At 38.5% G+C, this 25,399-nt stretch overlaps 1 protein-coding gene across 1 annotated transcript in view; it reads left to right on the forward strand.

Moving 5' to 3' along the window:
- The window catches only part of SNX14 (sorting nexin 14), a 52,995-nt gene extending 28,001 nt beyond the window's left edge, over positions 1 to 24,994 (forward strand). Inside the window, exons 15-28 of the mRNA XM_010000531.1 lie at positions 422 to 448; positions 4,180 to 4,312; positions 7,547 to 7,748; positions 8,692 to 8,775; positions 8,912 to 9,012; positions 9,286 to 9,397; positions 11,116 to 11,156; positions 11,311 to 11,430; positions 18,505 to 18,628; positions 19,143 to 19,307; positions 20,390 to 20,485; positions 21,181 to 21,272; positions 21,428 to 21,484; positions 24,789 to 24,994. Of these exons, the coding sequence (XP_009998833.1) occupies positions 422 to 448; positions 4,180 to 4,312; positions 7,547 to 7,748; positions 8,692 to 8,775; positions 8,912 to 9,012; positions 9,286 to 9,397; positions 11,116 to 11,156; positions 11,311 to 11,430; positions 18,505 to 18,628; positions 19,143 to 19,307; positions 20,390 to 20,485; positions 21,181 to 21,272; positions 21,428 to 21,484; positions 24,789 to 24,827 (1,393 nt within the window). The 3' untranslated portion in view covers positions 24,828 to 24,994. The remainder of the gene's footprint in view (positions 1 to 421; positions 449 to 4,179; positions 4,313 to 7,546; positions 7,749 to 8,691; positions 8,776 to 8,911; positions 9,013 to 9,285; positions 9,398 to 11,115; positions 11,157 to 11,310; positions 11,431 to 18,504; positions 18,629 to 19,142; positions 19,308 to 20,389; positions 20,486 to 21,180; positions 21,273 to 21,427; positions 21,485 to 24,788) is intronic.
- Positions 24,995 to 25,399: the final 405 nt, after the last annotated feature.

Consider the following 25,399-nt stretch of genomic DNA (forward strand, 5'->3'; position numbering starts at 1 on the left):
GCCTTTTCTTTCTGTTGGCCAAGTTAACTAGGTTCCTACATGACTTCTGAACATAGGTTGTGGACAAAGTTCACTGCCTGATTGGCACTACAGATAACTTTAAGAATGAAAGTAATTCTCCATAAATTGGTAGCTGCTTGTGCTGGGTATCAGTGAAGACCTGAAGGATTCAGTAACTGAGACCAAGATTGTGGTGATGAAATGTGCAGGTACTGTTTGTTCACATTTCACTCTCAGGATTTTCGGTCAGGAACTCCTAATTTTACCAAAGTTTTTATTATTCTGTAGTGATGGTCAAAACCTATTCGTTTTTGGGGGGGATATATCTGTCAAATTTGATGGAGGTTTTTTTTTGTGTTTTGTTTTTTTTTACATTATTTTCTCCTGGGCTGTGAGGTAATTTGTGTGCCTGTTGTTGCAGAAGTAGCCTGAGTTTGGATGACTTGCGGTAAGTCGGTCTAACACTTGATCAATGTCATGCCTTGGTTACGCTGCATCTCTCATGACTGCATCACACAGCCTTTGTAACAGCGATTAACTATCCATTTTAGTTGTATAAATGTGAATGTCACATCTGGATTTTCTCCCCACAGTGAGCTTTACTCCTCATGACCTGTGAACAAGTGTTTAGAAAGTGCTTAATTACTAATTTCACAAGTTTGCAAAATACTAATATTGTTTGCTCTTGATGTTTCGTCTGATGTTATTAGTTTTTAAATATACTTGTGTAACTTGAAGCTTTTATTTTGTCCTCTGACTGCTAGCTTCTTGGAATTTCCTTTGCTCCATGTCACATTTCCAGATCCAGCTAAGATGTTATCCACTTAACTGCTTGGTTTATCTTGCACAGCTGTGCCCAGGATGATCGTTGTCCAACACTGCATGCTGCAAATAAAACAATTTTCTTAATATTTCCAAGCACTCAAAACCAGCGGTTCCCCAAATGAGTTTTCTTCGCAGCTTTTCTTGTGACTTTTGTGGGTTTGTTTACAACGTAGGCTATTTTTTTATATTTCTCTCTAGGTAGTCTGTGGTAACTCATTATGCCTTAATAGCTGTTCAATGGTGTGTTTTCTGATTGTCCATGCCTCTTTAAATGCATGATAATCCAAACCCAGAAACCAACTTTTTAGTGATGGGCTTTTCCTTAGGATTTGTCAGAGCATCATTATTTCATGTTACTAATACCATTGTTGAGTCTTGAGGGAACATTATCAGCTTCATTTTACAGGTTGGAAATCAAGGTTTACAGATGCTTTTTATCTTTTATATGCCGTGTCAGTGTATTGAGTTATAACTTGCTAGAATGCTAAGCAATAAGAAGCACTCAAGAGATAAGTGCAGTTCATTGATTTTTAAGTGCAGCTCTATGTGCATTTCTCCTAGTTGGGTGCAGGGGTTTTAGTAAGACAAAAGTAAGTAATACTGACTTCACATGCATGTAAATACCTAGTCTGTCTGATACATACAACTTGTCTGGGGTGCTTGATTGCAGAGGTTCACAGTAGCATTCTTCAGCTGCACAGCCCTGGCTGATCACTTGTGAAGATCTGTTCCAGGCACTGAATGAGACAGGGATCCTGTGGAAAAATAACTTTGCAACCGTCCGTGGTTAAAGAACGGTGCAGTGCACAGGGGCACTAATGCAACATTTAGTCTCCAATTCCCAGCTATAAAGTGAATGACAATTATAATTTTTTAATGTTATGCATGTGTGATTTATGGAATTCCAACCTGTTGTGGTCACATCATTCATCGGAAATGTTGGAACCTGTAGACCCTCTGCTCAGGACCCTGACAAGAAATCAACTGTAGGATGACAGTCTAATAATGCTGTTACATGGATCAGCACTAGAGGGAGTGGGATACTTTTCCCAATGAGTTTTGTCTATGTATTTGTTGACAGTAGCAGAGTTGACAGGTCTTGAGAGCCTTGATCTCTATTCTAAATGGGCCACTTCCTCTCTTCTTTCTTCCCCTATGCCTTGAACATGACCATATTGTATTCCTCTGTCTTCCCTTCTACCTAACCTCAACATTTCTACTTAACCAGTGAATCCATTTACTTTTCATCCTGATACCTGTTTTTTGGATTCTTTTCTTCTTGGTCAACATCCTCAAAAGATTGATTATCCTGTTGTCTGGCTGTCTGTCTCTGCTAACATCCCCAGATATTTTCCATGCTCATCTAATCTGGTTTGTGCTCTGTGTGCTTGCAAGGGATTTTGCCAAACCAGTCCTGCATTCTCTCCACGTATTGTCCACCATGTCTCTGTGTACCCTCTTATTCACCAGTGTTTGTCTGAATTTGTGTCTCTTCCTGCAAAGAGATGTTATCCTAATTTGTCACTTTATATCTGTTCAAGTTTAGTGAGTGGTCTGTATTCATTAGGTGTGATCTTTGAGCTCAGCACTGGAGCAGCAAGGGGTTATTCCTAGCTGTCAGGTTCGAGTCCTAGCTGCATATATCTCAGTCCTGCAGTTACAGGCAAAGCTGTTCTCTGGTTTCAGCTGAAGCATGATCAGTGTGGGAAAGAACTTACCTGAGTATGAAGTACTCTTATAAAATCTCTGGACTTGTGCACATTAATGTGTTTGTTCGAAATCTTGAGAGCTGCAAAAGTTTTCACAGAAACATTGACAACTTATTTAAGAGTCAAGCCAGAGGTCCAAGATACCTACTCTTCTAGAAAAGCTGGCTAGTTTTGTCTGAATAACCTTTGTATTTTGATAGCCCAGTGATTCAGCTCTTGAACAAAATTCAGGTAGGTACCCAATGTGAAAAAGTTCAGTTTGGCAGAGTAGCATGTGGAATAAGTTGTTTAAAACTTGAGTCATGTTGTTCAAACATAGATTAGACTACAAACAGCCGAACAACCTTCTTTTTGGTTAGCACAGATAAGTAAGATAGATGGTGCCTGTCTGCTTTGGAGCTGATAATAATATGAGATAGAAAAAGCAGAAGATCTGGAAAAACAGTGGATTATTTATGCAATTTTAGTAATGTACACAGTCTGGGTAAAATTATAAACAGGAAGATCATTAATAACACATGCATGCTTGTTTTGAGGCAGTAGTTTGTGTTTTCTGTGGGAGATGAAGATGCTTTACCTGCAGGTCTCTGCTGCTCTGTTGGTGCTACTGTTCAGCAGTTAATTTTTTTGCTTTAAAAGAACAAGAAATACTTTGGGTGTTTTTTTGGTCATCTACTAATTGTGGTTATGATCTCAGTAATCTGTAATGTTATTTTGAGTCACTGATTCTGCAGTTCACTGCATTGATTTTTAACTTGCCTGCCAACTGCTTTTATTGAATCACCATAAGTAACCTTAGTTTGGTTCCATATTCAACAGAAGCATTTTTCTTTCCAGTATTACTAGCATTTCTATGTAGGAAGTAACCTTCCGTGTCAGATCTTTTATTGTAAGAGTGTAAAAATGCTATAAAACCTCTTCTCTCAATAAGGAGTGCTCTTCCTGCTCAGTGATCTTTCTTCTTTTCATACCTTGTTGGTTTTTGGGTACTTTGTCGTAAGTGGCAAGACTTTTAGATGTGTTCCTCTTTCAGCCAGACTGGCTCTTCAAGCCAAGATTCTTCAGTTGCATCTGTTTTCTCTCATGCTCAGTCTTGCTCCGTGCACATTCCTTTTGTCTGTCCCTAATGCATAAAAGTTGAGACCTATCTTGAATCATACATGCTTGTAAAATTCTGAGATGCTAATGTTAAAAAATGCGTCTAACTACACCATTTGCAGTACTTGGCAAGAGTGGATAAATATTTAAATATGCTTACATGGAAAAAGACCTAGAGTTGGTGACCCTCTTGGTGTGCATGCCTGTAGCAATAGGACAGTTTCTGCTGTCAAAACAAAATGGTTTTGCATAGTTAGTTGTTTATTCTAGGTCCTGCATTACTGAGATACTATTGTAAGAGTGTTAATGTTTGCTTATGGTTAAGTGTATGGGAATCTCGTATCTCTTACAAGTGTAGTCAAGAAATTTTGTTGGTTGATCAGAGAACAAATTTGCCATAAATGAATTTCAATTTAAGTGGAACTGTAAATGTATTGGATACTTATCGAGTTGTTTCTTTTATCTCCAAATTATGTGCAATGACCTACTGTGAGCTGCCATGTAGTAATATGCCTCGTGTTGTGACCTCTGGCTTCTGTAATCCTAGGACCACACAGAAGAGAGGAGAATCATTTGGAATCAGCAAAATAGGCAACAAAATAAAAGGTGTATTCAAGAGTTCTGCAATGGAAGGAGCTATGTTGCCCAACTATAACTTAAATGGAGGAGAAGATGACTTTGTGAGTCAAAGCTTTAAATTTGTTTTTAAATCTTTGGTTTTTGTTTCTGTGGGTTTGGTTTGTTTCGTTTTGTTGTGCTTTTTTTTAGTGGGGTTTGTTTTGTTTTTTTTCTTGTTTGAAAAGATTAAGTTTCTTCCTTTTCTGCTGTTATACTTCACAGCAGGGGTTCCATGTGCTGGCTTCTGATTAAGTTGTCTTGTTTTCCCTGTATTAGTTCACAAACCAAGGCCACATCCCCAGTTAGTGGTTACAGCAATTAATAGAGCCAGTGGTAGAGTTAGTGTATGGGACATTGGTATGAGAAGCACAGTTGGGGGACAAATGGAAAATATTAAAAAGGGATGAAGAGGAAATTAGAAGCTATTGGTAGTCATGGATTTTTTACAGTGTGTCTGCCAATTCAACCTTTTGTACACATTTCTTGCAAACAAAATATTTAAGCTTTTAGCACCCAGATAAACTGCTAGCTCATTTTCCACAGCGTGAAGACAGAAGTGTAAGTATGAGCCACCTTGTTCAGAGCTGCTTTCAGAATATCAGAAGGATTCAACAACTTCAAACTCTAGGTTTTTGGTGTTTTGTTGGTTGCTTTTTTTCTTTAAGAGGACTAAAAAAAGGCAATTTTCTGTAGAGGCTAAGTCTTCATAGAAGTAATGTCATTAAGGGGGCACAACTGTTGGACACTTAAATTCTTGTTGTAACTTACCTCTTTTTGAGGCAAGATTCTACTGAAAATGGGTTCATTTTGCAGCACTGCCGTCATAGGTTATGCCAGCCAAAGGGCCTGGAGGTATAATTTCCCTGTAGTAGAGAAATTAGAAGTATAAGTGAAACAGTGGAGAAGGAATGTATTTCTGTGCCAGAGCACAAGAAGTTACTTGTGAGAAGTTGCTGAATTCAGTGAGAGGTACAGACAACACAGTAATTCTTACTAAGGAAGGTTTTAAAATGGACAGAGTGGTTTTAGTTTTGGCAAGAATGGAAATTCTTAAGTGCACAGTTGTCTCAGATCTCTTCAATAATAAGGTCTATTCACTTGGTAAGTGCTGTTGGGAATTAAAAATAGGAAAACACTGACCTATTGTAAGTTTACTGTGTGTCCAAACAGCTGGACAGAGCTGTGACTTCATTTGATGAGTGAATGCTGAACATACAGTGTTCAACACTATTTAATGTCACAGTGCTGGGGTGTCATTTCTTACGGGTCAGAGGAAGAGAACTTTGGGACAAGTTCCAGTCTGGGAAATGACAATATAATTGTAAGATGGCGGCAGTGCAGTATACAGACTTAGCAACTTTTAAATTAGCTTCTAAATAGAGGGTATGGGAATTCTTCCTCCTACACAGATCTTGTTTAGATATTTATGTAATTGGTGTTAATGTAAGCTTGGTGGATTCAAGGTTAATGTAAGGTAAATAACGGCAGTGAAGTGGGGGTCTCTGCATTGTGACAGAAACCAACAACCTGACAACCCTGTTGTGGTTCAGAGAGCACCTGTCCTATTTATTCCATGCCTTGGTGTAACTTTGTCCTGCAGTTTGTGAATCCTAATTGTTCGTTCCAAGGTGGAGTTATTTTTATTTACTTTGTAAAAGAGCAGAGCCTGTGATTCACCTCTCAAATTGTGAACCACCTTAGCTGAGCGTGGTCTCTGTGGAGCAGCAGCTTAGACTGCTCTTTGTGTTTTGAAAAAAAGAGATTCAGTCAGTGGATCTACAGGTTCATTTTGGAAGACAGCGGTCCATGCTGTAAACAGCTGGAGGATCATTTCAGTACTATGCAAAGGCAAAAAACCAGCTGAACAATGAGTCATGGCCAAAATTATTTCAGGGATGTTGAATTATTGCCTTAGTGCATTAATTCATTATCCCAATACAGGCAAAGCTTGTTAAGACACCTAGGCTTGGCCTTTGAGGGGAGTTTGGCTTTAAATTATGAAGCTAACGGAAAATAATTTGAGAGTGGGATTAATTCTTTCCAGTTTGCTCTAGTTTCATATGTTGTAAATTCATATGTTAATTTTTTTTTTATTTTTAACAGTACTCAAATCTCTTTGTGAGACTTACTAAAATAATGGATTTTTGAAATGTCACTTAACTCTAACTTATCTCAACATAGTAATTAGGTCTGTGAATTGTGGTGGGTGCTGATTGTTGCTGTGGCGGGCACAGGCTAGAGGCAGGATGATGTGCTTGAGAGTAGTTCCTTGCCAGGCAGCTTGTGCCTCCCTGCAGGGTTGCAGTGTTTTAGAAGCCCTTGAAGGCTGGCAGCAGGCAAACAATTTCAGTTTTATAAGGAAACAGGACTATTCTTTTCTTCATCTACCTACTTTGCTTCCCTTGTGAAAATACAAGGATGTCTTTCTGTGGCGCCTCATTAGCGAGGGCTTATCTCCCCACAGATTCCACATTCTGCTTTGCTTTGTGACCCATTTGAGTCCAAGGCCAGCCCTACCCTCCCTTCTCACAGGTGCGGCCTCCTCATTTGTGAAAATACTTTTGGTAACTTTTTAATTCTTTGCTTTTTTGCTGTGGTGAAGATGAGAATCAAGTTAAATGTTCTTCGGAGAAATAATTATCTTTCTGATGCTGAAACTGGAGCTAATGGGATGGTGCCTTTGCTTAAAATAGCTCTGGTTTGCAGGAATAAAGCAATACCAGTCCTGACTGGGTTGCACCTTAAAGAGCAAGTCAGATTTATGTGTCCACAACATACTCTGCTGCACTGTGGGTGGGAAACCTGCTGGCTTGGTGCGTGGTTAGCTTCTGTCTCCTCTTGTGTATAGATGGCTGCTTGGCCTGACCTTGTAAGCTCAGGTCTTTGGTTTAGTTCCTAGTATTCTGGAAGAAGCAATGCAGGCAATTCTGCTGGACCCAAGCTGGTCCCTGTAGGATTCAGTCTTGTGTCTAAGGCATTCTTCCAGCTGTCTCCTTGTATTAGTTGTATTCCCTCTCTCCCTTTTGTTTCTTCCCTGAAGTGTCAGATACAGAACTTAATAGTGCATTAAAAATTTGAAGCTCTCACTAAAAGTTGCAAAATTCATATTAATTTGCCGTGGCTCTAAAAACAAAAATTAATATTCATGAAAACTTCATTAATGAAATGGATTTTTTGTTCTTGTAGTACTTAGCAACATAAAGACTCAGTTTGTTTCATTATCATATGTAAGTTTTGTGAAGTAGACTGAATAATTTAAAATAGAACTGTAGATCTTGATGTTTGAATCTTTACAGATTGAAGAAGGTGTTATGGTGATGGAAGATGACTCTCCTGAGGAGGCTGTTAGTACCCCAAATACACCCCGCAACCTTGCTGCATGGAAAATTAGCATCCCATATGTAGATTTCTTTGATGATCCCTCCTCAGAAAGAAAAGACAGAAAAGAGAGAATTCCTGTGTTCTGCATTGATGTAGAAAGAAATGATAGAAAGGCAGGTATGCAATATTGTGGATAATCAAAATGTAATTTAAATGTTATTTAAAAGCGAACTAAAAATATTATAGTATGTTGTATTCTGATGGCTGTTGTGGTGTATTTTTCATACGTGTTCATCTGATTTTGAAATAATGAATTGAAAATTCTGAGGAGATGTGTTTGAGAGCTAAATGATCACATTTAGTATTTGCAAGGTGAGAACTGACTTCTTAGCACAAATCAGTTCCTTTCATGCCAAAGTTTGAGACTTGCCAAAAATATCCATCCCACTATTCGTACTAATAAACACTTGGCACATTTTTCTTTCACCCACTCTGAACTTTGGAACTGAACAATAAATAACTTCTTACATAAATTTAAAATACAGTTCTTAGGAAATGAAAATGTTTTGTGCCTTAGGAACCATCCTTGCTTGCAGGTAGTTTATCAGTATCTAGACAGCAATGCATTCATAGTGAGTGGGGAAAGTAGCATCATCCTGGGGCTGCATAGATTTGTGTTATCAAAACTAATGCTTCTACTGTAAGGGTTAGTGGTATCTTCCAGAAGGAAAAATGATCAGGATTGAAGCTAATGGTGCAGGGGACTGTATTCAATAAGAGGTATTTCTGTGAATAATTTTGCTAGAAGTTTTAAAACAGAAGATAGTCAGCCCTAATACACTTTGGAGTTATGCAGTGCTCCATTGTTTAAATGTTAGGGATCTCCTAAATGTGATGGTAGTTTCTGTGCTAGTACCATAGCTGTCTGCCAGGTGTGCATTTTAATTTAACACTTAAATTCCTTGGCTGGGTTGTTTTTTTTGTTTTGTTACTACAGTATAGGAGACTAATATTGAGGTTTTTCCTATAATAATCCAGTATATGTTTGCTGTTGCTTCATTTATCTCTCAAGTGGCATAAAACCTAGTTTATTTTTGTAATTGTATTTTTTTTTCCCCAGTTGGGCATGAGCCTGAACACTGGTCTGTCTACAGGAGGTATCTTGAATTTTATGTGCTTGAGTCAAAGCTAACAGAGTTTCATGGTATGTTCTCTATCATCTGGAAGGCCACTTTCCCACTGCTGTGATTGTCGTTCAGTGCTGAGCTGAATTTTAAAATAATGGAATCAATGTTTGCTGCATTGCAAGAATAATTTAATTTCCTTGATATCTATATTAGGTACATTTCCTGATGCTCAGCTTCCCTCAAAGAGAATCATTGGCCCCAAGAACTACGAGTTCTTAAAATCCAAGAGAGAGGAGTTTCAGGAATATCTGCAGGTATCAGACAAACTTTTGGAGCAAAGAATATTCTACAACTAATGATATAAGCCTAATAAGAGAACACATGCTGTTTTTTTGTTTCCAAGTAATCTGAGTTACAGAAAGGGTTCAAGTGGGCAAATAAAGCTTGTTAAAGTTATGTGGCTGAAAACAGAAATCTTTTGCAAATGACAGTGGTAATTTGCTCTTTCAATATATTTTTGCTATAGAGAAACTAATTTTTTAAAGATTAGTTTTAAACTACTTACATTTTTTTCTTCTGTCTCAAAGAAACTTCTGCAACACCCTGAACTAAGTAACAGCCAGCTTTTAGCTGATTTCCTGTCCCCTAATGGAGGAGAGACTCAGTTTCTTGATAAAATGTTGCCTGATGTGAATCTTGGTACGTAATATGCTAGTTGTTTATGCTGACAAATAGTAGTACTATGGCTATGAGTGGTAGCAGTAATGAATAAATAACTTGTGTAAGGACATGGATGCGGGCAGTAAGAACTCCGCTCCTTCACAACCTTTAAAATTAGAGCTTAGCAAGCAAGATGTGCTGATACTTTTTCTTTGAAGAATAAGGAGATTTTGAGTTTCTGAAAATAAGTGTCTAAGTGGTTGCTTTTGAATCTTGGTGACAACAAGCATTGGGATAACAAATTTCATAGCAGAGGAATGCACAGTATTGTCATGAGTTAAATCTGCACAAGTCAGTCATTATTTACATGTCTGACAGTATAAACAATTTCTTACTATAAAGTACATTTGTGTGTTGATTAAAATCTATTTATTTCAATCTGAAAACTGCAATATTTACTATTTCTGGTAAATCTAAAGATCAAGCTAGATGTCTTTTAACATGAGATAATAGAATTTGAGTCAGTGTTGTGTGTGATAGAGGCAGGCTAAATGAAAATTGAGAAGTTGATAAACTCTTGCTGTTTAACGTAATAATTGATAATAAATCTAGAAAGTTGACTGCAGTATGACTTTACAGCTTGGCTGCAATATAGCTGTCTCAGGATAGTGGGACTGAGCTGGTAAGGTCAACCTCATGGCCATTCTGTCTTCATGTACCACTTGTGGTCCTGGCACCAGGCATGGTCCAAGAATGTCACGTCTGACCAATGCATTTCTGCTTCTCCTCGTAGTGTGAACCTGCTGAGGTGGCCATTCTTGTGGTTCATTTACTAAGTTGTTGAAGGAGATTTTTGCTGTCATCCTCCAGTTAAAGGGTTTTGTTTTGTTTGAGACCTCCCTCTTAGAACCGTGTGTTGCATAACAAAGTTTATAGTTATGGTGTTTACTGTAGTGTATCTCATGTACGAGACTGTTTCACTTCCATAAACATCCTTTAATGAGCCTTGGCATTTTAGTAGGGATTTTCTGAGAATGAGTGGGTTTATTATCATTTTATCATTGTACATACTTTTTTATGTAAGTTCCAAATTTCCAAATTTAATTACATGTAGATAAGTCAGATATTACTGTAAATGCAGTGCTTAAAAGAAAACTAATCCTAGACACTTTCCTTCTTCAGCATTCAAAGTTACTGTGCTGTATCCTGGTAGCCTTAATCGACAGCAGAGCTGATTTTTAAGACCACAGCTGAAGCCTGTCCAATTTGTAAAACTTTACCAGTATTTTTAAGACTGGATCCTTCTAGAAACTCTCCAGATTAGCCAATCTTTTCAGGGAAAAAAGAGGGCATCAGTTTATGTGATTTATTTTTATGTTAAATATTTATGAAGGATGAAGAATTTAAATACAGAAAACTGTGCCTGTACTGCTGTCATACAGTACTGCTGTTATTTATGTTTGAGCCTCTAGAAAATTTTTTAAGGAAGATTGAGAGTACTTGGGTTTTTTTAAAGAAGTATCTAGATAATAATTTTAACTATCTTTTCTTAAAGAGTACTAAGCATGAAGTTGCAAACGGGTACATGGAAGACTATGAGTAGCTTTTTGTGCCACATTTGAAAAAAACACACAACCAGATTTAAAAACTTGTATTTTTAAATACTAGACAATGAGTACATAAAATGTAGAAGAGCAAAATGTTTTGAAGATCAGGAAGTGATAATGGAAAGTGTGTTTCTTTTTTTCTAATTACAGGTAAAATTATAAAATCTGTTCCAGGAAAGCTGATCAAAGAGGTGAGTCTTCCAGGTTGCCAACATGTTCACTTCAGTAACTAATTTTACGTGCTAAGTAACTTACAGGCTAGTAAATAATTTGTTTGGAAACTCATCATTTTGTTTTTCTTTCTATAGTTATCCAAGTGACAGGTCACTCATTATCTTATTTCAGAAAGGTCAGCATTTGGAGCCATTCATCATGAATTTTATCAACTCCTGTGAATCTCCCAAGCCTAAACCAAGTCGGCCTGAACTTACCATTCTGAGTCCCACTTCTGAGAACAACAAGAAGGTACAGTAAGTCATCTTCTTTCCCCACTTCACAGGAGTGGGGAAACCTGACCATGCTCTGAAAATGCAAAGAATAAACAGAAAAAACCCACAAATACAACATTACCTATTTTATGTAAACTCTTCACACAAGAGGGACCATAGTAGTGCAGAGAGCTTTGTTGTCTTCTGTCTTATAAATATCTTAGTCTGAATGACTTGTGGAGTTTTTTTGTCTGGCTTTTTTTTCTCATGAATTCTTACAGGATTTGGAGATGAGGATATAGAGCAGAGAGCCTGGGAAGTACAGAGAGAAGAGAAGGGCAAGCAAAGGTGTCAAATGGGGAACATTTTAATACCATAAGGGATCTTCCTTTTTGAAGTGAAGAGATTTGAGTGTTTGATGGAAGTGTTGTTTGTGATGGAAACTGTCAAGCTGCTGACACGTGTTTATCTGTCTTTAAAATGTTGGTATACAGTTCACTGGTGTCTGGGCATGCATAACAGGTTAACTACATATGTGTAGTTTTTCCCTCTTAACATTGTCACAGTTAAAGGACTTCTAATTTTAACCTTTTACTTCACTACAGGATAAGATATTTTCTTAATTTTTGGCTAGAGCCTGGTAAAACTTGAAAGGTTTCAGTTAGCTTCAGGAGCTTTGAAAAGACACCGGTCTTCCTATTTCTGTGTTAAGACTTCTTCAGAGTATTCATGTATTTGTGGAATTTACAGAAAAGTACTGTTTCTGGACCAGGATTTCAGAGACCCAAGCTCAATGTTGAAGAGTTGATACGATTAGAGAGCAATTATTTAATGTGCATACCCTGTGCCCTGTGAGAGGTTCTAAAAGAAAACTCAGTACTGCGGTCTTGCTTTCTTTGGAAAGAAGAATTGAAACTGGAATACATAAGCTGGGACACTTAATTTTGCAAAGTGATAAATTTGAAATGTATAATAGTCTAAACAATGCATAGCATGAGGGAACAGGGGAAAAAGGTGGTTGTTTTTTTTTTTCCCCCCCTCTCTTAAGCGAAAACTGAGAGGTAGTAAATGAAGGTCGTAGGACCCATGTTCAAAACAAAAAACATCCATTTATGGTTCTTACTGGTGATGGGCTGTTGAAAAACTTGACCTTTTGATTGCCTTAACTATGGACATTTTTATAGTGTTATTACAGAACTTGCAGCCACAAACTTTTACACTGATTAAGTACAATGGCAGTTAAATTTATTTATTTATATTTCATCTCCTAAATCTGAAGTCTCAATTACTACAGCCAATATTGTATTTAACTTACATGTGTACTCACAAAACATAAGTATCCTTTGTTCAAGTCCTTTATTACCTTGGACACTATTTCCAAGGTTGAGATATTTTGCTATTGCTATCTATTCAGAGAGGTATAAAAGTATCAGTAGTTATAAAAATCAGATGTAAAGCTTTTGGGTTGTGCTAGAAACAGTACATAACATAAATAATTCCAATGTTTTTTATGAAACAGCTGACAGCACACTACAGCATAGTATAAACAATTTTTTCACTGTGATCTGTCAAGAGCTTATAAAGTTAGTAGTTTTAATACATTTATCATACTTTAAGTGTTTGGGCAACAAGCTTTGCATTCAAAACTATTCAAATGAAGGCAGACAGGGTTCTTTCTGTAGTTTGCTTGAAGAAGCTTTATTAAGGGATCAAGATTAATTCTTTAAAGTGATGTTCAAAACCATTTTGGATTTTAAAAGGTTAGAAAAAAAACAATGCAGCATTACTCAGCTGAAATACAAGCTCCTTCTCTAAAGTGTGAGTATATTATTCTCATAAAAGAACACATGTACAGAAATTCAGGCTCTGAAATGAGGTTTTCCCAATTCTTTTCAACCATGGTGATCCCAGGAAAGCAAAGAGCTGGCTGCACTTTGGCTTTCATTTTGGAATACTGAAGTTTCCTTAAACAAAAGGTGTATCTTTACCACCTTCTGTTTTCTAATGTAATTTTCAGCAGTAGTGTTGTGAGGGAAACCTCTGTATCACTGCTGACGAACTGTCCAGGTGTGCACTCCACTGGAGAAACAAGTTTGTAGAGGCCACGTCTAAGTTGTTGCTCACATTTCTTGTTACCCTGTGGAGGAGCTTTTGTCATGAGATACAAGTTTCTTTGCAGAGAGCAAAAAAGACAAAGCTAGCCCCAGCTCTCCTTCACACTATCTGTTGTGAGAGTGAGTTCACTGTTTTTCTAGGCAGTTTTATTCTAATTAGCTGGTTTATGAATAAGTAATGGATTCTACCCTATATTTAAGATTTTCTTTTCTCTTTGCCAAAATAAATGTGGTTTGTCTTGGGAAGTCATTTGCTGTAAACAGATGGAACACTTCAGTATGTCTCCTGCAGAGCTATTATTTAATCATGGTCACTCAAGACACTTTGCCCTGGGGGGTGCTGCAGGACACTTCTGTGGTCAGATACTTGGTGCACATTTGTGTGCATCTTTATGTATGCATAAAGAATTAATGTGCTGACTGCTTCCCCACTCATTTCCCATCCATCAGTTTATCTAGAACACACCCACTTACTCAAAGTATTAACTGTAATTACTGGAGATCTGAAATCCCAGGTTGTGCTGTTACGACCTCTGCTGAGGTCTTCCCAGGCACATTGTGAAATTTATCCCTCTTGCTGATTTGTTGGGGTGCTTGTGCCTTCTGTCATAGACAGTTTTTTTTTCTTCTCAAGTCAGCCCACTCTTGGGAAGAGCTTTGTGTCAAGTGCCAGGACACTGTGCCAATTACATTTTGTCACTTCTTGGATTTGATTTGTAAGCAACACTGATTTCATCTGTCAGAGTAAACCATGTTAGTTCAGATCAGTGATGCTTTTTGGAAGCAAATCTCCTCATGTGCTCTGCACATCACGTTTTCTCTTCTACTAGGGAGTTGTTTTAGAACTCAATATGTGAATTTATTTCAGATTAAGCTAAACTGGAAAATGCTGTCTAGGAGTGCAGGCACCAAGGGTGTTCAGTCCAAAGGCCAGATGAAAGGTAGACTGAGATAATACCCTCTCTACCCCACCTGAATATATGTGGCATAGACTTCAGTTGGTCAGTTCTGCAGTGTCAATTCTGTTGTGCCATGTGATACCTGAAGGTACAAGCACTGTGCAGCCTTGGATGTGAATGCTCAATGTCTGTACCAGGATTGAGAGAGAGCTACATGTGAGGAGATCTGGCAGGCAGCCAAAGAGATGGAAGATTGGCATTTTGTGGCTGTGAAGAGAGCATGTTATCTCATAGTGAGGAAGTTCTTCAACATAGAATTTTTTGGTAAATGCCAGAGTCCCATTTCCAGCTCATGCTTGTATTGCCACAGTGTTCTTATCTACCTTATCTGACACAGAGCTTTTTCTTCTAGTATCAACGTGTTGGAATCTGCTGAGAGTACAAAACACATGCCCTGCTGCTTGTGCTGCCAACTCTGTTGCCATTAATAGGGTACACCCAGGCTTCCACAGGCTGAATAAGAAAAGTCTGAAGGTCTGTTAGGGCAGGTGAAGGCTTGAGCTCAATCAGAAACGTGCCTGCTTCTCTGAAAGATTTCCTGCATGCCTCTTCGTTTTGAATATTGCTGGTGTGTGTGTGTTTTAAGTGTTGATGGAAAGGCTTCTAGTTACAAATGCAGCACCAACATGGGTAGACAACTTTAGTACAGCCAGTAACAACTGGATTTTATCCTGTATTGTATCCACTAGGTTGAAAGTGTTACCAGCCTCCCTTGGTTAAAACAAAAAAGCTAACAAAAACTCCAGCTCCCTTCTCCTAAGGGCACCAACAGGATTTCTGGCTTTCTTACCTATGTTTCTAATTCTGAAGGTCTGTAGGCACCTCAGTCATCTTCTGAACATACAAGACTTGCAGGGTCAAGACTTCTCAGCTAATGTAGACTTTGCAAAACATGCTTATGAAGGCATTGTTCCCCTGGCTTGAGATGACCTGCCAACAGCAATGAAAACCGCTTTTGGAACACCAACAGGATAATGCATGTTTATGAATAGTTACCTGAAGGAAGACATGGTTGCTTTTCAATACACTACTGGTGGGATATCAGACACTACATACATTATTTCTTACTGTTTTGGTATAGTCATCTGTACTTTGCAAATGAGCAGGAAAAAGAGTGCAGAGGTTAATATTTCTGGCTGTGAATATTGTTCATAATCGTGGTATTTGCTTCTACAAACTTCACACCTATGCTGGAATGTGTGGGTGTGTATTTGCATATGCACTCACTGACTGTTCAGTAACCTTCTTTTCTATTATGCAGTTCAAGTAGGCATTCATGCTTATTTTGCTAGCTTTTCCCATCAAGGTACAATAGGTAGCCTATTGTACATGGGATTACTGTCATCTTTTTCTTAATACAGGCCTTTCACCTTTCACTTGCTTCGGGAGCTTGGCTTCCATTATTAACCAGTACCAATCTGTGGAATTTCCTTATGAAAGCCTTTTAAGACTATTTTGTGGTTATAATCACAATTGCTGTTCAGTGTTGAAGAAATGAATAATGATAGCGTTGGAGTTTGTCTTGACTGTCTTTTTCTTAGCCTAATTATAGCAGAGAGCATTATATTAAATTCTTTACTGTAAGAGTGACAGAGCACTGGAACAGGCTGCCCAGAGAGGTTGTGGAGTCTCTTTCTCTGGAGACATTCAGAACCCATCTGGACACATTCCTGTGTGATGTGCTCTGGGTGATCCTGCTCTGGCAGGGGGGTTGGACTAGATGATCTTCAGAGGTCCCTTCCAACCCCAACCACTCTGTAATTACATCTCAAATATTAACATCTGCAGAAATGTTTAAAAGCAAAATCCTGTGCTTATCTGAATTGGGAATGTAATCTCAACATTTGTATTAGCTGTCCAGTTGTATGGTTTTGACTCAGCTTTCCTCTGAGCCAAAATCCGGTGAAGTGCAAAGCACTTTATGCAATGCCACTTCATGTTATGGCTGCTGCATCCTTCAGACATGCATTGCTCATGACTCTAGAATAGACACTTGCACTTTAATAGTGCAAAGTATATACTTAATAAAACCTGCTAATTAATTATTAATTAATTATTAATTTTGGCACACATGGATTTGCTGTTGTTTTGTGAAATGCTATGACTAAGCTTTCAAAGCCTGACAGTGGTGAAGGAGCCGTTATATTTAAGGTGCAAGACAGATTATCCAAGTGCAGAGGTACATCAAACATTCAAAAGATACAGCTTGGTTTGGAGTGAAAGTTAAAATGGCTTTTGGAAGCCGAGAAGCTTTGTCCTAGACAGTCTTCGTGCTTGATTTTTATATTTTTTGTATAGGTCACCTGTTGGACTGCTGTTAATTATTTAATTTGGCTTCTGCACACTCCCCATAACCTATATCTGGGTTGCACAATGGCCTGCTTTGAGTTGTCTCAGAACATATCACCTCTGTCAGGTCATGAGGTGTATCTAAAAAGTGAATGAGGCTCTTATTTAAGTTACAATAATTAAACTAAGATTTTTCCCAGTATTGAGGAGGATAGAGACTTCAGTTCATACAGGGGTTTTTGCACAACATACCAGAAATGCTTTCATACAGTAGGCATGAATAATTATGTGTTCTTTTTAGGTTTGGTACTTCCCTGGATATCAGTCATCCACCACTGCATTAACCATATTTGCTCTTTTATGTAATTTTATCTAATGTCTTGGCGTTGTTTAGTTGGAGTGAACTTTGTGAAGATAATGCCAGCAATTCAGCACTTCCAAAAGAGAGGGCCTGAAGAAGTTCAAGTCAAAACATGAGTCTTCTCAGATTTCCTGGTGTAGTTTTTCCTAAGGGTTCAGAGCATTCAGCTTAGAGGCTGACATGATCCCAAGGCTGTTTTGATTTGGGTGTTTTCTGGCCTTGTTTATTTCAGGGATAATTACTCTGCAGAAAATGAACCATATACAAGCAAATTACTTCCCACTCCTTGGAACTATTTTCAAATTGGAAATGATACAGAAAAATGTCAGTAACCATCATCTCAACCTAGACAACACTGTAATTACATTGCATTTACTTCTAGTTCTGGGGTATTTTTAGAAGCTTGGCATGAACTTTTGAACTTTCTTTGCATAAACAGAGCATTTTGTTTGATTTTTTTTTTTTAATCTTTAGATCAACAGTTTTGGGGATAAGATAATTTTAAATAAACTGTTAGCAGTGATTGCTAGGGATTGTCACATGTGGAGAGCCTCAGAATTCAGAGAACTCTTTCTTTCCAGCTGCTGGAGCCCACAGACTTGGCAGGGGGGGAGGAGTACTGCCATGGGAGCATGAGATTCCTTATGGGATGCAGGGAAGAGCCTCTAGTGATTTTACAAGTACTATCATAGTATCTTGGGGAAGAACAAAAGCCAAGGAAATTGAGGGATTGTGGTGGTGTGGGGAACATGGAGAAATAGAAGGACAAAGGACTAAAATGGGATAAATAGAAATTAACCCAAACTTGCAAAGATTCGTTAAGTTTTGGCTATAAATAATAATGCTGGCAGGGGAAAAGGGACTTTTTAATGTAAAAAGTTGGATATTTTGTCCAGAAACCATTGTCTTTATTTCATAGTGGAAGCCAACAGCAAATTGTAGGAACACCTGGATGTCATAAGGCTCCTTTGTGATTTAAGGCTGACAAACTCTGGATCCTTTGTGCCCCTCAAGTGACAAAACGGGTGCACTGAAAGAATCAAACGATATGAGTCTAGATACATGAAAATATCAGGAGGAAAAGGGCTCCCAGTCACCCTGCTGAATCCAGGTGCTTTGGTTGTCAGGTGTCTTGGCAACATGTACCACCAACTATATTTCCTCCCCCATTTAGAAAGTGAAGAGGTTTAAAAAGCCAACTGATTAGTTCTTCGAAAGCTCTGGAACAGAGCTATTTCTAATAATTAGAAAAACCAACACAAAGTAACCACACTGCAAAAAAACCCACAAAACAACAACCCCAAACAACAAAAAAACAGCCCAAAGAACTGATGGCTATGCTTTTGCCTTTGAACGCAGTATTTTCAGTCTCATGTTTCTGTTTTTAGCTTTTCAATGATTTATTCAAGAATAATGCAAACCGGTCTGAGAACACAGAAAGACGACAAAATCAGAACTACTTCATGGAAGTGATGACTGTAGAAGGAGTCTATGACTACTTAATGTATGTTGGTAAGAAGTGATTTCTCTTGATTATTCTCATACTTCATGCAAAATACAGGGTTTTGGTTCTTTGGTAAGAAATAAATAAGATTCTGTTGCAGTAATCATATATATGATTCAGCACTTGCAAGCTTAACAATGTACAACTTAGGAACACAGTCATCCTTTAAAAGACTTTATTACGTTGCTAAAACATAATAATTTATCATTCATTATTGCTCAGTTGTTTTGCTTTATCTCTTTCTTTCTGCATATCAGATTATGAGCTTATGGGAGTAGGTCCCTTCCCTTTTCTGAAGTGTGCCTGAGCTGCTTGTACACCCTGGGAAGTAATTAATAAAAACAGTTAAAGGAAGTATTTGATAAGTAGTCTGGAAAGGAGTGGGTTTTCAGCATTTGCACTAGGATAACTAAATAATGCTTTCTTGTTTGCAATCTTTTATTTATTTTTTTCTTTTGAATAAGTGACTCTTTTATCAACATTATTAGGATGTTATAAATGTGTGTCACTGTGACTTTACAGGTAGGGTAGTTTTCCGCATTCCTGACTGGCTGCATCACCTCTTGATGGGAGGGAGAATTCTCTTCAAAAATACATTGGAACTGTACACTGACTATTACTTGCATTATAAGTTAGAACAGCTATTTCAGGAGCACCGACTGGTTTCTCTGATAACACTGCTGAGAGGTTAGTAGAAATTACATCTTTAATGTGAAAATACTGCTTTGGTTTGGCATTTCAGATCCTTTCTGTTGAGTTACCCAGTACTAAACTTATGCTTGATGAAAGCTAATAGAGTCTTAAAAATCAAGTGGGCCTATAAAAAAGATTCCATAAGCTCGTTGACCCTGAGTCAGGTATGTTGGCTGTCCATGATGGTTACAGAAAAAAGTATTATATATATAGTAATTTGCTGAGGTGTTCAAAGAACCTGAAAACCAGAATAAAGATGGTTTAGTGTATCAGAGTGTGAATATTTCATGCAGTTTTAAATTCCTTTTCACTTGTGTGCTACATCACAGTCCTTTTATTATTAATTTTTTTTAGTTCTCATTGTTGTGGTGGGCCTTTGAGGGGGCTTTAGCATTCTTGACCTTCACATAAGGGAAGGGAAGAGAGGTTAAAAAAAAAAATAATGTAAATGACTCTGTAACTGTAGAGAAGTATTATCTGACTACAGTCTGATCTACACAGCACGTCTGGCCAAAGCTCTGGAATCAAGAGAACGCTGACCTTATCAGCCAAAAAGAAAGCTTGTGAAAGACAAAAGAGGAAAGGAGTAAATCTTCCAGTGCATTAATCCAAAACTGAATGCCTAATATTTCTGATGCACAACAGTTCTTGTTTTTTCATGGACACGTAAATCTGAAATTTTTGACAGTTCCAGACAGTGTTTTAGCAGAAGGTATAAATACTGCTTATGGTTTTGAAAGTATAAGGGAGATTGTAAGTAAGAAGATCATAACTGACCTAAAGTAGATCAAACCTAGATGTTAATGCTTTAAACATTTTTTAAAAATGGAAGCAAATGGGCAAAGGGTTGTCCTCCACACAAGTGGGGTATTCTAGATTAGATCAGGCTAGTGTAAGCAAAGGACTGTCACCTAGTAAAGCTAGAATTCCCTTCCAGTCAAGATCATACAGAAAAGATGCTCAACTTTGAAGCCATACTGCAAAACCCATTGCAGGTGAGGCCAGGGATGCAGGTGAGGCCAGGGATGCAGGGCAACCTAAGAAGCTTTTTTCTTTCTGTCCTGTCTCTGGTGCAGATGCCGTGTTCTGTGAGAACACTGAGCCGCGTGCGCTGCAGGATAAGCAGAAGAGAGCGAAGCAGACTTTTGAAGAGATGATGAGATACATTCCAGGTTGTGTAGTTCATAACTCTCTCTCTCTCTATGGCTGGGGTTAATGATTCAAGCAGATACATAACCCATTCACAGTCACGTTAGCTTTCCAAGTCAAATAATACTTAGGCTACTGAGGTGTGAGTTGACTGGAATGCTGCTGCTAGGTGTAAAAACCCAGGAGTTCAGTTGGATGACTTCAGTGTTGCTGACTGAGGTAAAAGCATAGTGATTAATAAAGACATAGTGGGAATAAAGAGCTTTACAGGGGTACTTAATACCATGGTTTCTTCATAGTTAGACTGCTCCTATCTTTTGCATTTTATCCAGATGACGTCTGGGTTAAAAAAGGCACATCTTGAAGCCAAAAGATAAATATAATCTCTCTTTACACTATTATCAACTAGGGGGGAGGAGGGTGTGTCCCTTTGCTAGGTTATTCAAAAGTAATAAAAAAAATTCAGCTTGTGATTATTAGAACAATATATTGATTTTATAAAAAGTGTAGTAATTATCTAGGTGTACAGCCCCAAAGGAAAATGAGGAAGCAAAGAAGTGTTTGTTCTTCCATTTACCACTTCAGATGGATAGATTTTTGAACTATTTTATTTAAATTAAACTTTTTTTTTAATTACTGAAGTTCTATAACTGTATTGTCCAGCTGTTATGCAGTGCTTCCTAATGATTTGTGTATTTCTTCTTGGAATCTGGTCTAGATTTGATAGGCAAATGCATTGGGGAAGAGGCCAAATATGAAGGCATCAGGCTTCTGTTTGATGGAATGCAGCAGCCAGTGCTCAATAAACAGGTAACTTGCAACACATGAGAAACTTGCCTTTTGGCACAGGATTTCCTGAAGGGAACATATGGCTATAGGAGAGGAGTGAGCTCTAATTCAGAGTTAAAAATAAAAAGCAGTAGTGTTGCCTTGGAGTGTTCTTAATTTTCCTTATTTTCTTTTAGTTAACTTATGTTCTGCTGGACATTGGGATTCAAGAACTCTTTCCAGAACTGAGTAAGGTATGTGCTTAACTCTATTCATAAGCTGCAGAATTCTTCAAGCTGCTACTGAGTCTCATTGGTGCATTTTTGCTATTGTTCTCTTGTAATACTAATGTGACATTTTCTAGAAAAATCTATCTTCTATTAAGTTGCTAAAATTTAAATCTGGATTATTTACATTTTTTGTTAATTACCTCTTTCTAACTCAGTTTAGGCCTGTTTGTCTAGCAACAGCAAGTCTGAGCTGCTTTTAAATAGAATTAGAGCAATTAGCAGGAGGGATCTCTGTGCCTTTTCAATTGATTATCACCAGTCTGTTTTATGCATTTCCTGACTTAGGAAAGCAAATTCTACATGCAGAGGTCAGGTTGAACTTCAGCATTTTTTTTTGAGAATACTTGGCAGGAAGGTTTCTTACCTCTGGTTAACTGCAACGTGAACCCTACTACCCAGATAAAGGAGAAAGCACCCACACAACACAAAATACTGTATAAATGCATATTGTTAGGTTTGTGATCCATCTGATGTTTGTACTTATGATTATAAACCCTTCACAAAGTTTTACATAGTAAGTTTACAGCTTGGTTTTCATGGTGAGCAGGTGATTTAAGATAGTTAATGAGATACAAACACACACAACACCCCCGTACTTAAAATTTACATGTTGGTTGCATGAGCCCTGTGTCCAAGAGATCTGGAGTGTCAGCAGTGGTTTGTTTTCCGTGATGAACAGAAACAAGTGAGACTTCAGAACAAGCTAGGGCAACTTCCTTTTTTTTTCAGTGAAATGAGGCCAGCTGACCAAGTCTAACCTTCTCTGTGCACCAGCTTTGTAGCTGGCCTCCTCGTGTCAGTGTTCAGGCAGTTATGAACAAACAAAACACCTGATCAGGCCCAGAGGGTGGTGGTCAGTGGAATGAAGTCTAGTTGGATATGGTAGCTGGGGGAGTATCTCAGGGGTTAATTGTGTGTCCAGTCCCCTTTTTAACATCTTCATAATGATCTGGGTGATGGGGTGGAGTGTGAGGCTGCTGGTGACACAAAACTGGAAGAACTGGCTGATGCACCAGAGGGTCCTGCTGCCATCCCAGAGGGATGTTGTTGGCAGACTGAAGAAATGGGCTGACAGGAACCTTATGAAATTCAGCAAAAGGAAATCCGAACTGCTCTCCAAACTGCAGGGAATCTCCTGCTCCTGGGGAGGAACAACCCAGTTGGGGGCTGCCCAGCTGTAAAGCAGCTTGGCAGAAAAGGGCCTAGAGGGCATGAAGTGGAACAGCAGCAAAGACAGCAGATGGTATCCTGGGCTGCATTGCATGAGTGTGAAGGAGGTGATGCTGCATCTCAGCTCAGCACATCTGGAGTGCTGTGTCCAGTTCTGGGCTCTCCAGTGCAGGAGAGACATAGACATACAGGAGAGAATCCACCAAAGGGCCACAAAGATGATAAAGGGACTGAAGCATCTTTTCTATGAGAGGCAGAGAGAGCTGGGACTGTTCAGCCTGGAGAAGAGGAGGCTCAGGGGGATCTCGTAAGTGTGTACAAATATCTAAAAGAGAAGTAAGATGTAAAGAAGACAGTGCCAGACTCTTCAGTGGTGCCCAGTGACAGGATCAGACACAATGGGCACAAACCAAAACACAAGCATTTCTTTTGAATGTCAGGAAACATTTTTTCACTGTGAGAGGGTGACCAAGCACTGGGACAGGTTGCCCAGGGAGGTTGTGGGGTCATTATCCTTGGACATACTCAATAGCTTGCTGAGCATGGTCTTGGGCAACTGGCTGTTGGTCACCCTGCTTGAGCAGGGTGGTTGGACCAGATGACCTCCAGAGATCCCTTCCAGCATCAGCCAGTCTGTGATTCCCTCACAGTGTGTATATTTAATAGGTTTGTTGTTTTTTTTTAATTTGAAAACAAATCAATAAAAGATTATTTAATTTAGATTTGGATTAAGGTTTTTGCAACTTCTGAATCTATTCTTTCATTCATGTAACTGCTCTGTGGAGTATCAGAAAACCACCTGCTGAGGGACCTCTAATACTACCTTTGGTCCTAGTGAAACAGCAGAGTTGAGGCCTGGGCTCCTCCATCCTCTGTGGCTGAAGCTGATGGGAACAGAGTGAGGGAATTTGCTGACCCAGATTTTAGTAGAGGAAAGGAAGAGAAAATAATTCAACCAGGAACTACTTCAGCTGTTTTCCTATTTTGGATGTAGTGAGAGCAATAGAGAACAAAGTACTGCTTCTATGATCTTTGACAGTGGACTTGGTCATGAGGGTTCTAGGACTGTGATGGACTGAGTGAGGCAGCTGAGGGATCACTCAGGGAAGGGAAATGCAGGATGGGGAGGTTATGGGCAGAGGGCAGGGCTTTTCATCTGGAGCCCTAAAAAAAGATAAAATATAAATTCCCCAAAATGACTGCAAACTGACTGTGAAGCCACTTGGGAAGACAATTGTTTCTTCCAAACAATTTTAACAGGGAAGTTTAAAAGTAATGACTGGTTCTTAGTAAGTTATCAGTTATACTGAGGGGAGGGGGAAGTCACTCCAGGGGCTGTCCTGTCTGTTTCACAGAGACTGGCCCTTGTTGAGTTGCTTGACACCAAAATGTGTTGTAGTTACAGTGAAGAACAGATAACTATTTCAGGTTGGTCAGCATTTAAAGAGAAACCTGAGCAACCTGCAGGTTTTGTTTTGAGCATTGCTTTGGCAGGGGGAACAGAAATGGGAGAAGTGGGAAAAGTTTTGTTACTGGGGATGTTGATCTGCTTCCCATTCTTGAAATCTGGTTTCTTGGAGGTATTCCCTGCTACACATACCAGTGTGGATATGTACTCCATCACACCAGATATGCAGTGCTCAGTGGCAGCATGCACAAGTGAATGTGTTCTAAGGATAAGAGCTGAAAAATACTTGAGTACAGGCAGTCCCTGGGAAGTCTTGTCAGACAGGATATAAATAAAAGGGACAGCAGAAACAGGAGAAGCATTCCTTGCAGAGGAAGGAAAGCAATCCAGTTGAAAAAATTTCAAGCCAGTGTAGTTTCAAGAGCAGAAAATTGCTGTCTTCAGGAAATTGTGTTTAGCAGTTAGCAATGGGGGGGAAGCAAGAACTTCCAGAGAATGAAGAAAATACCTATTTTGAGAAGTATCATTAAAACCCTGGACGGAGTAGCCTTCTGTTCACTCCAGCTTCGAGCAGAGTTTTGCTTGTTTCCCAATGCCATTAGTCGCTGCAGCTCAGGTCAGTCATTTGTATGTAAATATGTCTTTTTCTACTTTAATAAGTCAAATTTTCTCTCCATGACTGTTTGGCAGGCTCCGAAGGATGCCAGTGCTGTGTCTGGTTGGATGTGAATGCAGGGACCTTGCTGGACACGCAGGAGAAACATCTGCTGTGCATTGTTGGAATGGACATGTGACATTTGAACCCCACATTGTACATTTTCTTGTAAATAACAAACATTAAGTTCTGAAAAAATCTCTTTATTCAATAAAGACATGAAAATTTAATATCAATTACAAGTAAATAATACATCTGTACTTTTTATTTAAAATCTGCTTTAGCTGTTATCAGTAAAAGTCTTTTAATTCCCTAGAATCTCTGTGTATGAAATTACAGGATGACATAAAAGAAGATGGCTGGAAGACCAGCCAACATATACTTTGCTCAATTTGCTCCTTGCTTCAAGGATATGTAGAAAAAAAATTTTGGAAGAAGTTGCAGAATGCTCCCATGAAGTTTCTTTTAAACTGTTTTAACAATTTTTACTGTTTTTTAAAAAACAATTAGATTATTGAATCCACTGCATACAAATAATTTCAGAACTACCTTTGGCCTTCATGCTTTTCATGAGCATGGAAAATCATGTGTATGATGATTTAGATTATTTAACATCTGACCTGATCTAAAGCACTCTTAAAAATCT

The sequence above is a fragment of the Chaetura pelagica genome, unplaced genomic scaffold (genome assembly GCF_000747805.2).
Source record: "Chaetura pelagica isolate M959 unplaced genomic scaffold, ChaPel_1.0 scaffold174, whole genome shotgun sequence".
In the NCBI taxonomy this organism is placed as follows: Eukaryota; Metazoa; Chordata; class Aves; order Apodiformes; family Apodidae; genus Chaetura; species Chaetura pelagica.